This window comes from Monopterus albus, unplaced genomic scaffold (assembly GCF_001952655.1).
Source record: "Monopterus albus unplaced genomic scaffold, M_albus_1.0 scaffold576.1, whole genome shotgun sequence".
Classification (NCBI taxonomy): Eukaryota; Metazoa; Chordata; class Actinopteri; order Synbranchiformes; family Synbranchidae; genus Monopterus; species Monopterus albus.
The window spans coordinates 48,530-62,264 of NW_018128456.1; the positions used below are offsets into that span (position 1 = coordinate 48,530).

At 39.9% G+C, this 13,735-nt stretch overlaps 1 protein-coding gene across 1 annotated transcript; it reads left to right on the forward strand.

Annotated features, from left to right (window-relative positions):
- The first annotated feature begins 509 nt into the window (after window positions 1-509).
- On the forward strand, window positions 510-13,305 carry LOC109953203 (canalicular multispecific organic anion transporter 2-like). Its single transcript, XM_020588628.1, has 3 exons — window positions 510-784; window positions 11,657-11,833; window positions 12,732-13,305. Exons 1-3 carry the CDS (start codon window positions 749-751, stop codon window positions 13,038-13,040), a joined length of 522 nt encoding a protein of 173 aa, XP_020444284.1. The 5' UTR covers window positions 510-748; the 3' UTR covers window positions 13,041-13,305.
- The last annotated feature ends 430 nt before the right edge of the window (window positions 13,306-13,735 follow it).

Genomic DNA, 13,735 nt, shown 5'->3' on the forward strand with positions numbered 1-13,735 from the left:
GGAGTGTCACTACTGAATAGACTTCATTTCAGTCACTGGTGGCAGCTCTGGTGGTCATCATCAGCTCAGATGTGTGTAACAAGATACCATATCTCTATTAGAGTGTATAGATCATGAGCAATGTTGCACAATCATGTCATAGCACCATGTAAGCATATAATAGCGCCCACGCATGGTGCAGGACTTGTGTGACAAATTCAGCTACAGGTATGAAGGTAAAAGGTAGTCACTGACAGGGTGTGTGTGAGGGGGTGTGTATGTATGATGAAATCCCTTTTCCTTATATCTATGCCAGAACTTGAAAGTAACATCAAGCCCTATGTATATTTAACCCACCTAACCTCCCTGGGCATGGTGAGGACCACCAACATCTCAGCTAGGACCGTGTTTACATGTAAATTTAACCTTTCATCACACTGTGTGTTGTGTGTGTTTGTAAGACACAGACAGGGAGAGAGAGAGGGAGGCGGGGTCTAGCAAGCGGATACCCTGCCCTGCCGTATTCTTAGAGAAGTTCTTTGCTGGATTCAATTTTATTTTTAGTTTCTCAACCGGGCCGGAAGAGCAGCACGTTTCGGGGGTGGACACGGACACCGAGACGCCTCTACAACAAATGCCCGTCCGTGTGGCACGTGCCAGTTACTGAGCGTGTTTTTACGCGAAGGAATAGGGAAGCGGCTCGGCGAGAAGGGACTTGTAGAGGGGATAAAGAGCTCTCTGGTCGCTCCCGGTATCCCGCCGCGACGGGATGGAGTGGCTGTGCGGACCTGAGCTGCCTTTCTGGGTGAGTACATTTACGTCCCCTGTTAAATTGTCATGACATCCGCGTATGTCACAAGAAACTAACTCCACTGGCGCTGTGTATACTTCGCGTACTCCCTGACAAGGTTGAGCAATGTTGTGTCGTCGGCTGCTTTTTATTTCCCCCATTCAAAAGTACAGAATCCGACCTAGCTAACGACAACTAAGGTACTTATTAACATTTATGGCGTTAACAAGCTCTTAATTAACATCATGTTTAATTAGCGTTGCTTTCGCTGTAAAGACACTGTGCAGTTCTTTCCCAAAGGATAAAACATAAACATAAACTACCACGTTTGGCTAAATGTTAATGTTATTGTAGTATTTGTTATGTACCCCCGGCTCATGGAGTCGGAAGTAGCTAATAGATAAACACACTGTAGTAATAAATATGTCTGCGCTGTTATCATCACATGGAGTGAGAATATTCACATTATGTACTGTGATTGAAATATCACAGAACACAAAATTTGTCACATTAACATTGGTATTTGGCTCCATAGACACCCTGTTAATAAGCATTCATATCATAGTAATAGTAGTAGTTTACTACTACTCAGCATTACCACACACACATTAAATCCCAGTGGGGATATTAAGAACCAAAATGCACAAATTCATATCTAATTAACATAAGATATGAACAAGTAATGAACAAGTAACATTTGGAAAAACTGTCAGTTTGTTGACTGTACATTAGTCTTCTTTTCATATCTTTACATTTGCCTGTATGTCGTATGTCAGTAGCTGCTTCACAGTAAAATCCTTACTTACTTTATAGCTTCTTGCTTTTGACAGCTTCTTGGAGGTTGAAAGACCTATACTGACTCGTGGTCATTTTGATAACTCGGCCAGTTTCAGCGTGTTGTGGAAATCTAGTGAATAACTGTGGTAAACTGTTGTGCGTGGAAATCCAGTGAATAACTGTGGTAAACTGTTGTGCGACCATATTATTAAGTAGTGGACAGCAAAAGAAAAGCTCCATAAGCCTACATTAATTGTTTTTCTGTCCACTTGTGGGCTTTGCAACAAGCTGTAAATGCAACAGTGATCTATTATAAATGTATAAATTTGTTATAGGAACATGTGTTTACACATTCGCCACACAGCATTCATTCTCGCCACCTGGCAAATGTACAGTACCGGTAGGTCCACGACCTTCACTGTCCTTTAACCGAACACGACCATCTCCTGAGAAAAATATCTTGCTTTTTTCATTGGCATTCTTCAGTATGTTCACCAGCTAGTTAGTTTGCCTGCACCTTTGGCACATGCCATACAGTGGTTATTCAGAGCTTGTTTGCTGAAAACAACTGTCTGTGTGAGCAGGAAATCAGGTCGATGAAGTTGGCGAGACTAAACCAAAGCAGTAAAGTTGCAGTGTTTTGAACCAAAACAGTGATCTTGAAACACTCTGTTGAGGTTAACTGCAGCTAGTGATCATTCTCTGTGGGTTAATCACTACAAGCGACATGTTTCACATTTTAATCTGTTATGCATATAAAATAATGGATTAGTGCAGCTTTAAATATACTCTAACAAATACTGTAAATACTAGTGTGATGAGCCCATTTAAGGTGGGTAGAGCCACATCAGTGTGACCCAGCCAATCCGAAGTACCACTACTACAGTGTTTTTGCCTCTATGCCATTCAGATTCTACCATGGCTTGGGGAAAATTTTATTTAAACTGTTCGCCTGTGGTATATTCTATTTGGCATGGGGTCTGTGCGACGTGGGGAAATTAGGGAACCTCTGGCCCACACTGCTGTGAAGAAACCCCTCTGTGAGCCAACCTCAAGAGCTTTGAAGACCCTGCACCTGACTTTCCTCTGGCTGGATATTGGCTCTTTTTCTAGGCTTTCCAAGGTGACCTACTTCAAAAGAAACTAGAGGCAGTTGTAATCCCCATCACTCAAGTATGCATGTTCAGCGTAGTCAGGTTACATACTAAGCCCTCGCCAAGGACTTTCTTGGGAATCTTATTGTTTGTATAAGGTGTTACACATAGCCTGTACCATGTTGCTGATATCACGGCGGATTTACATGAAAGATTTTCACATTCTTTGCTTCACCTTGACAAGGTCAAGATAAAAAAATACAGACCTGATTCAGACCTGTTTGATTTTATCCAAAAGCAAACAACGTTTATGAATCCAAATGTGGCTACTGTAAACAAAAATGTGCTAATCATTGACATTTACTGTAGATCAGCGTGACTATGTATATAATCTGTTCCCTAGGGCTGGGTGATTTATTTAACACCAGCTTTTTTAAAACTGCTGAGTCATTTTCTCAATTAATTCATTATATGTTTGGCTTATAAATGTCACAAAATAGTGACAGAAGTTCATCATAAGCCCCCACAGCCCAAGTTGAGATATGTAAATAATCCAAAATCCAAGGATGTTCAATTAGTGATGGATACAACTAGCAAATAAAAAGCTAGATGTGGCAATATTTGTTTTGTTTTTTGGTTTCTTTGGTTTAAAAATAACTTCTTATTTTCTGTCAAATCAGCGATTGATTAATTCACTAATTGTTTCTAATCAAACTCTAACATAATCTAGCTCCAGATTAGGGCTGCACAATTAGTTTTCTGAGTGTGATTTAAATCCCTGTGCAATATCAGTCTCATGTGACAATAATTCTACCATGTTTACCATTAGCACGGAGTTGCCTTGCATCAAACCAAGCACTTCTTTTCCTCGTTAAGATGCGTTAACCAGTAACCACAACTAATAAACACAAAGGGATTTATTTCTGCCTCAGCTGCTATTTGTCACTAGGTGTATAGGGCAGGAAGTGCAACGTTTCAAAAACAGTTGCAGGATGCCACAGAATATTTTCACAATGCCAAACATGCATGTTGTTTTGACTCCGTCTTCTGTTATTGTCTACAGCTTGTCATGTGATGTAATTCATTTTTCAAAAATGATTCAAACAGATTTTTGCTTCATTCACAAAAGAACTGAAACAATTGAATTCATATTCTGATCCCTTGAGATGCCACAAACGTCAGTACTACACTGCCATAGACCTACTGGTACCCAACCAGAGTAATTATGTCTTACTGTACAGGTTATATGAGAGAATAGGCTGTACAGAGATGTTAATCCTGTAGCCAATCAGTAACCATTTAGCCTAGCTGGTAACAATCACTATGCAATTCCCAAATATTCACTTTTTGGTGCTTAAAGATACTCAAAGATGCTTTACAAAGATTAACAATCAGTAAAACGTGCAGTAGTTACACATGCAAACACACAGATTTATGTTTCTACTGCGAGAAGTTAGTTCAGTAGAACACTTTCAGCCTGTTGTCAGCAGCTTGTACAGTTGTGTGTTGAAAGAAAGCTCAGCCAGAAAGGAGGAGCAGAGTAACCTGTGAGGTGTTATATAGGCCTACTCTAAGTCTGGGGTAGCTAGTCCTCAGTAGTTTGGCTTTGGATGCTGACAATGAATAGAAACTGAAAAATAGGATGTTGTTGCATTTGAAGAAGTCATAGTCATAATGACTAAGGAGTGTGTAGTGGGAAACTTCAGTGTTTCCCAGTAGTTAGTGTGTTTTTGTTATGGTGTGCTAGCTTTAACTGTAACTGAGATAGTGTCATGTAGAGACTACACAGTGTCAGATTATCTGTAGCTAAATATCACTGAGTCCAACAGAGTGAGATATCTTCACAAGTAAAACTATCAGTTGATCTCACATCAGTGATGGAAATGTAGCACATTCTGTGTGCACGCAAGTGGTTATGAAGATCTGTTGTCTGTTCATCTGTTACATTAAATATTACATCATAACTTTAATGAGCTTTTTTTTGTTTTGTTTTTTAACCCAAAGTACTGCCAGACAGACAAAGAGGTACTTTTAGCTTGCAGTACAATGTCAGCCCATTACACCCCGCCTGTTAACATTTTCTATTAACATTTTCTTCCTTAAGGGGAGATTCAATGCTGTTGGCAGGCTTGTCATTTTTAACTTTAATAAGCTGTATAAACATTTATTTCAAATGATGACTCCATCGGTCAACCAGCCACCTAGCTACCTGTGGCATCTAGATAACTGGAGTACTAACCATCGACTGTATAAAAAACTGACAACATGACAGCTCCCAGAAGTGAAGCCATCTTGAATCAGTGACCCCCTGGTGGCTGGTTGCAGTATAGGTCATAAATCCCACCTCTGCCATGTTAGTGGATGGGACATGAGCCAAAAAACCAACCCAAAGGTCAAATCACATACATTTTCCTCAGAGGTGGTTTCTGTTGTTTTAGGTAGATGTTATCAAGCTGATGTGTGGACAAGTGGTAATTTTCTGGTTAGCTTGTTTTCAGTAAGTCATTTGATGATATAAAAAGGGGTGTAACTCGGATGATTTGACAGCTTTGAGCTAGCATTAATTTAGCTCAGCAGCTAAGGGTAGACACAGCTGTCAACAGGATCAGTTTGGTCATTATAACCAGAAATGAAAAGACCAATTAGTAGTCATCACTAAATATAATGTCACTTTTGAATGTAATGATTAGATTGTAATGTGATGATCCCAGTGATGTAGTTATTGTCACTAAATGTGAACTACAGTGAAGTGGCCTGGTTTTCCAGATAACTTTCACTTCTGGTAAAATACTGATCACATTATTATCATTGGCACATGTGAGTCCTGATGAAAGGAAAGTACTTTTTCACCCTGTTATTCCTTTTCTTAAAAAGTCCCATGTCTTTAGTGTAATCAAAACTAAATGACTTAAATACAGCATACTATGTCTAGTTTCATTATTTTAATGTTATCTTAAAACACGTTTTCACAGTACAGTTATTTTGTCTCCCTTGGAATAAGCACATTAGGTAGAAATACCAATGGATACATTTGCTGCCCTTTTCAGCCAAACCTGGCTCAAACACTGCACCAGCACAATTGTAACATTTTCTGTTTTCACAGAAAATCCCCCAAATGTCATGTCTATTTCCTGAACTGAAAGACTGCTAACCCAGCAAAAATCCAGGCTTTAGAGTTGAGAAATGGTATCATTTCTACCTCAGTGTCAGAATCTCAGCCTTGTGATAAATGTTGCCAAAAAGCGCTACTTTATATGAACCACTTGATGCTGAAGTGTAGAAAAAGGCTAAACCTTTCAAACTAGCTCCATATTATCCAAGTCTTTCAGCAGGCTGGTCTGTGCTTTATTACGCTGTCTCGGTCACTTCCTGGGTGTTCTATAACATTTTTATTGGTTTCCATATCAAGTAGGTCAGCTGATTCCCCCCGAATCATAAACTTTATCTTTTTGTGTTCTATAACATTTTTATTGGTTTCCATTTCAAGTAAGTCAGCTGATTCCTCCCTTAATCATAAACTTTATCTTTTTGTGTCTATGAATAAGAATTTCTGTCCTATAATCTGGATGTAAGAAATCCAGTGGTGTTTGGAAAACTATAATGAACACAGACCCAAGAATAATACTGTTAATGTGTTCCATATCAGAGTTGAACAAACATGGCCAGCAGCAATTCCTCTTCTCCTGCTGTCTTTACCGTTGCTGTGCCTCTATTCATACCACTCAACAGCTTCTCAGTATAACAGGGAACAGATGGAGAGACTCCTGCAATTTATTTTCTGAAACCTCTAAATACACTAGAAGGCGTAAGGAAAGCCTGTCGCCCTTACACCACCAGCTCTACTTCACAGTCACTGATTCATCAACACTGCCATGTTGGACATTCCCTGCAGATGCTGGAGCTGGTTAAATTGGTTTGACTGCAAACACTGCTGCAGTATTCTGGTTCTTTGTTTTTAATGATTCACTGGTCCATTGTACTTGATGGTTGCGATAGAGCAATTTACTACTTCCCATGCAGAGCAAGCTGTGATAAATCAAGTATATTCAATAGGGCTGCAACAACTAATCAATAAAATTGCTAAAAATCGATAAAAAAAATAGTTGGCGATGAATTTAATTATTGATTTCTTGGGTCTAGTCATGTAGCCGTATGAGACTGCTGGGTCTGCGACTGGGTGACTACATACTTAACACTGCAAGGGCCTATTGTGCACTTTATAAAAGCTCTATTCTTGAACAGATATTTTTTTGTTTAATAATGCACTGCACAGAAACTGAATTGTTTAAATTAATGCATTTGTTTTTATAATGTGGAAAACAGATTTTTTTTATACATCTGATTAATCAGTTAGAAGAAATAATTGACAGATTAATTAATTATTAAAATAATCAGTAGTTGCAGCCGTAATATTCAATATATCACAAACCCATAATTACACTCAAATACGGTAAAAATGGTGCTTTTAGTAGTGCTTTTGTTGGTCTTGCACTGCAAAAATCAGTTACTGTATGTATGAATCACTGATGGTTGTACACATGTGCAAATTAAGTTTTGTTAGTGGGATGTACCAAATTGTTTTTGACCTGGGCGCCAACTTGCTGCCAGTGGCTTCACCACTAATGCCATCTGTCAGTTGTTGTCTGTTATGCCCACTTTTAGCATAGGGAAATGTCATTCTGTGACTTCACATCTATAGTAAAGATTCACTTCAAAATTTTCCAGAATTTTCAGAATCGATATGTAATGAAAAATCAATATTTTTGACAACACTAACAGATATGACAAGCTAATAAGAAGTGAGAATTATGCTTCAAGTTTGTGAATTCTACAGGTGGTGGGTTGGGTGTGTTCTGTTTGTCTTCATTTTCAGGGGGAGGATGTATTTATCTTTTTGTGTGATAAGATGATTTTGCCTGTTTCTCTTAAGAAAGCATGTGTCATTTGAAACCACTCATTGCAAAGCGTGTGCTCAGTTTTCTACTTAGCGCAAAGCAACCAGAGAGGCATCGGTGCTGAAAGACACAGACTAGTGCAGTAATATGCATCAGAGGCTATTGCTGCCTTGAAATCCAGGGAGCAGGCTGGGAACAGAATACTATATGTCATAGTATTACTGGAGTAAATCTTTTGATTTCTTTTGTATAAAAGGCAAACTTGAACATGAACATAGAAAACGATAATTCGGACATTGCATTGTAACATTGCAGCTCAATACTGACCTACACACTTTTCCCCTAGAGCTTTAAAGGCCATGAAAACATTTTTTTCCAGTCAGCTGCTTCATATAAGTGATGGAGGCCTAGGTGAACACAGCATTTCTGTGGGGGCAATTTTGACTAGTTCACATCAGAGATTTCCATTCCTGCCCCTCTAAATGGTGTAAAGAGGGAAGGAACTCACATGAGCAAAGCTGATGTCACCAACTTTCATGCATCAGAAATAATAAAGCTTTCATAATATATCTTTACAATTTCATTTTGATGACACCTGGTCTTTCTCAAGGAGAGTTGAATGTCAGGCAGCTTTATATGCACACACATCTCATGCCTGGTATCAGACCACAATCATTAACATCCTCACCAATCCACAAAGGTGTGTCTGAGTTATCCACAGGCAGTGGATGTTAGAAAACGAAAAGGGAGCACGTTTCATTCCATATGCGTGTTCGCAAAACATCAACAGAGATATCACATAGACTGTGTCCATAAAAATGTTGTCAAACAGCTCAAAGAAGACAATCGATAAAAAGGACTGCAATCATACTAATAATATATGCAATCACGAATAATGTACTTTTTATCTTAATAACTTGTGAAACAGCCTGCTAGAGGGCAGAGGGGAATCTGGGCTGTTTGTAAAGAGGGATATAGACATTTAAGCAACTTTTGGTGAATAAAATGCCATAGATCTGTTTAATATGCACTCATTATTTATTAAAATGGGTCAAAAGGCCCATAATACAGTCAGCCCTCTAAGCAGTGATTATTTTCACAGTAATATGTAATTTTGTTTTTATGAAGTTAAGTGTTACCATTATATCCAATGATGCTAACCAGGTGCCACGCAGCAGTCACATAGAGATGAGGCTCACCAGGGAGGACACTGCCAGACCTGTAGGTTGGCGCTGTCTGCTCCATCTCATAGTTGATTTCTTTCACACTCCCTGTTCTGTTATTGTAAGGTTCCCCCCAGTTGAGTGAAACAAACTTCCCATTTCTGCTAGCTGGCTGGTATCCCAAAGCGCCTCACCCCTCTTGATTTCACCTTTTGTTGAAGTTTTAGGTTTCAGGTCTTAAGTGCAGTGATAAACAGTCTATAGCTTGTATGAGTGCTAGCACAAAACAACCTCTGTATCATGTCAGATATTTTACAAAGGGAGTGTGTGAATTAGGGCTGCCCCCTGAAATTCAACTAGTCGAATCATCAGTTGAGAGACCTGTCAGTCGACTAAGACTCTTTTAGTCGAGCCTCTGATTTTATTTTATTATATTTTATGTTTTATCAGCCAATAGCCCCAGCCCCCGTTAAAATGCCATCTTCCTCTCCTTATTTGGATGTGCAGCAATTAGCTCAGTGCTTCCCCCTATGCTCAGGGGGAATACCCACTTCAACAGTTACACTTCCCAATGTATGGCTGTATAAGGCCCCACAACAATATTCAGCAAATTGCTGCCTAGAAGGAGGAGAAAAAGACAACGAAACCTCTAGGACAAGCCAGATAACGGTGATATTTGTACTCTTAGAAGTGTTTTCAAACATCATGGTCTACTTTTACAAGGAAAAAAACTTTAATGGTTGCACTAATGTGGCTCATTTTGCATATGTGTATACAGGTTGTTTGTCCATCTCAGTTAAAGTGTATCATACAGCTGTTTATAGTATTTTTCTGCGAAATGTATCCGTCCACATAGGACTAGGAAGCTAACAAAAATGTGCTGGGAAAACATTTCATACACCCTATATACCTCACTCTATTGAGCCACATATTAGAAAACAAATGCTAGTTTCTAGGTTATTGGGTTAGTTATTGGGTAATGTTCTAATTAATTTGTAACAGTTATTGTTTTTACACTTGTGAAACCTCATAGTTTTTTAAACCTCTTCTTTTGCTGAGTAACAAAACCATCTTGTCAACATTCTGCATGAATGTTTAGTGCTCAGGAGCCAAAATGTTACAAACCTGTGAAGTAGATAGAGACAAGGTACAGCTGTGCTACACACCACGCTGCATACACACACCAGCAAGAGCAATGACCAGTCACCTCCTTACCACCACAGATGTGGATAGGTGTAGTGATGCATGGAGAGTGGCTGCAAGTTGTCAGCTGTGTTTATCTTAGTTTAATATGTGGGTGGGCCTTGAGCTGTGTTTGTCCAGAGGAGCAGTATAACCACTGAGTCAGGGCTGAATCTCACTATGCTGTTTACTTTACTCACTCTCCTCCGGAAGTCATCGGCAGTGGCCAGGTATTGGTTAGCAGGGAAAAAAAAAAAAACAATGTCACGGAAGGTTTTAATATTCATATACTGTATGTGGAGCTTGTCTTGTACAAATGTTTTTAACTTGTTTTCAGGTTCCTGCCTGCTTTTGTTGCACTATGTAAATTAGGGCACACAAAGACATTCAATCTGCATTTCTCCAAATACCTGCAATTTGGTTTCTGGATCAGTTAGCAGGACTGGTATTACTGGTATAATTTCCAAAGTAAAAACCACAATGACAGCTTAAAGGGTGTTCACACAATTTACAGTCATGCGCATGTTATCACTTCTTGTATGTAGCAGCGTCTGGATTTACCTGCTAGGACATAACTGCGCCTTGGGGCTCCTTTTAGCCTCCATAAATCCTGCTCTCTGTGTGGTAATATGGTCAAACACAAGCTAATGTACAGAAAGAGTATGACCCATGTACGCACCATATCAGATGAAATAATGTCAGTATTGGATGAAATAAGCTAAGCTAAGTTTGGACAGAGTTAGATTTAAAGACTGTAAACTGCAAAAGCAAGTCTTTTTTTAGAATAAGTTAATGCATTTGTCAAGGCACAGTAGATGACATCATGCAGCGTAGGACAGTACACCCAAATGTACTGTATTGCAAAACCCCACACTGGTGTCATCGTGAAGCATGCTGTCACTTAAAAAAAGCACAGTTTTTATTATATTAGTTCCTGTGTTTGACACGACAACTACTCTGACTTGACTAGTAGTTTTGTTTGTATGGTGCGCTCAGTGCAGTTTATCTGTCGGCCTTCTTGAAGTACAGCAGGGATGAGGAAGGAGTGAAGTAGGTGAGGAAGAAAAACTATAACACACAGGCACATATCCTGATGATATGTTCACAACTTTAGAGGCCTGGAAAGAGATCATTTAGTTATCATTTGTTTACATTTTAAGATATCTGCCACAGATTTTTGTGGTCACCCCAGCAACAGAGATGAAGGGAATTTTTATTTGTAGTGCTCTAAACATTGGAAATTTACGTTTTAAATATATCTGCAAAGTGGCTTTTTAGTCCATGGCTCTCACTGCGAACAGTTTTCATTGGAACTACTTTCTGGCAAAGAAGAAGTCCCTGTAAAACAGTTTTTTTTTGTATAGACTGTTTAACTGTACTACATGGATTTGTAAGGACAAAGCTGTTGTCACAGTTTACAAAGCCATGCTAACATTCCCTGTGAATGCATATTAGTATAATACATATATAGTTAGAAGAATGCTGCCAGGTCACTGTGGCTCTGATGTTGCTTCTTCAAAATGTGAAGAACTGGATTTGACATCACGATTCCTACCCCCTGACCATAGTGTTTACAGATTACAGTTCAAGGAAAACATCTGGTATGAAGAAGCTGTGTTTGTGTGGGTTGTGGAGGTGGGATGAAATATGCGTGCACCATTTAGACTGTACGTCAGAATCTTGAATTCTGGTGGTCAGTGGGAAGGTTAAGGTAGCGCTATCTGGGGTTGTTTGAGATCTTGAGCTGTAAATTTCTCATCTTTTGTGTCTCTGCAGGTAGCCAATTATACGCTCCACACAGAGCGACCCGACCTCCCAGAGTGTTTTCAGCTCTCTGTCCTGTCATGGCTGCCGTGCATCTATCTGTGGGTCGTGTGCCCTATCTACCTCTTCTGTCTTAAGAGGAACAACAGAGGCTACATCATGATGTCCATTAAGAACAGGTTCAAAACGGTAAGAGGGGACTTCATCCATTCATTCCCCAACTCATCATAAAGAAATAACATAAATGATTGACTAAAGGTGGGAGAAAAATCGATTCATATTAGAATCACGATTCATAACTTCTATGATTATAAATCACAATGTTGACGGAACAAAAAAGCGGCACTCAACTGTGAAGCCAGTGTTACACACAGACACATACTAGAACTGTGTCATACATCTATGGTTCTAATGTTACTTCATTTTCAGACAAGGAATTCATTTGCCTATTTATTAATTAGCTTTAAAAGACAAGTGTGGAGAACTGTGAATATGTTAGCATAGCACAGCATTGACTGTATTAACAAATAAGCAGCACAGCAACACACATGGCAGCACTTCGGTCAAATCGGTGGGACAAAGAAAACACCTTGTTTCTACACACCTGTTTTGTTTGTTCCTTTGCTGGCTACCAAAAAACAGTGGTTTAAAAAGTACTCAGATTGTTTACTGAAGTAAATTAGGAGTACCACAGTGTGAAAATACTCTAAGTAAAAGTCCATCCACCCATTATCTATACCTCCTATTCCTGAACAGGGTTGTGGGGGGGCTGGAGCCAATCCCAGCTGACATTGGGTGAGAGGCGGGGTTCACCCTGGACAGGTCGCCAGTCTATCACAGGGCTGACATGCAGACAGACATCTAGGGCACTCAATAATGTTTTAGGTGTCATCATGCTCTATTAGCAGACCTTTAAATGCACATGGTTAATACCACACTGAACAATGACCACAGAACTTGGCGAAAATACTCTCTCACCGTTGAAAGTTCAGCTATTGAACCACCAGTTAATTGTAGCTTTTACGTCCCTATGTTTTTAGAATATTGCCTGACTGATTTTTCTCCCCTTACCCTCTCTGTCTCTCAGGTGTTTGGCTTGTTATTATGGATAGTGTGTTGGATAGATCTCTTCTACACATTCCACGAGCTGCGGCAGGGACACAGCCAGCCGCCCATCTACTTCATCACCCCGCTGGTTCTCGGCATGACCATGGTGAGATTACAGGATCTCCATCTAAACACAGTTGCACAAGAACCGATATACAGTCCTAAAAAATGCCTCCTGTTGATTTTCAAAGCAGCTCTTGCTGTCTTCTATCAGTTGTTTGTTCTTCAAATTCAGATTTTTGCTTGGTTAATATGTCCACCATTGTATGACTTTAGAAATTGTTTTTGAATAAGTAGAACTTTTGGCTGGCCTCAAGGAGGTTTTGGCAAATAATCTGACAACTCAGGAAGGAAAAGCAGGGCTTGGCCCAGGCTGTGTTTGGCAGTTGAGGAGAACTGCTGACTCAGAGTGGGGCTATTGTCAGGCGGTGGAAGGAGCACTTTGAGGAACTCCTGAACCTGTCTAACATGTCTTCCGAGGAGGAAGCAGAGTTGGAAGACTTGGGGTAAGCCTCACTCATATCTCTGGCAGAGGTCTCTCAGGCACCAGAAGTGGTATCTGAGGGTGAATCTCATCCACCCTCAGATATTGAAGTCTCTGGACATAGTTTTGCTGTCTGGGTTGACATGCATCAGACGGGGACAGTGCCTGAGGATGTACAGACTAAGTTGGTGGTTCCCATTTTTAAAATAGGGGACCAGAGAGTGTGCTCCAATCACTGGGATATCACACTACTCAGCCTCCCTGGGAAAGCCTAATCAGGGTGCTGGAAGGGAGGCTCCGACCAATTGTCTCTGACCCAGCTCTCTCACAGCTGCATGACTAGATCCAAATAATCATCAATTAAATTCGTTGCCAACTATTTTTTTTATCAATTTATATCGATTATTTGTTGCAGTCCTAATTACGATGTATCCCAAATCCATAGTACTGTATATACTCACACTATACCACCCACCGGTTGTGAGCAGATGCTCCATCCA

Bases quoted from the DNA above. Each gene is read 5' to 3' on its own strand.
- LOC109953203 (XM_020588628.1), top strand. From the start codon at position 749: ATGGAGTGGCTGTGCGGACCTGAGCTGCCTTTCTGG. The intron at 785-11,656 runs GTGAGTACATTT...GTGTCTCTGCAG, and splicing joins GACCTGAGCTGCCTTTCTGG to GTAGCCAATTATACGCTCCA. The intron at 11,834-12,731 runs GTAAGAGGGGAC...TCTGTCTCTCAG, and splicing joins TTAAGAACAGGTTCAAAACG to GTGTTTGGCTTGTTATTATG.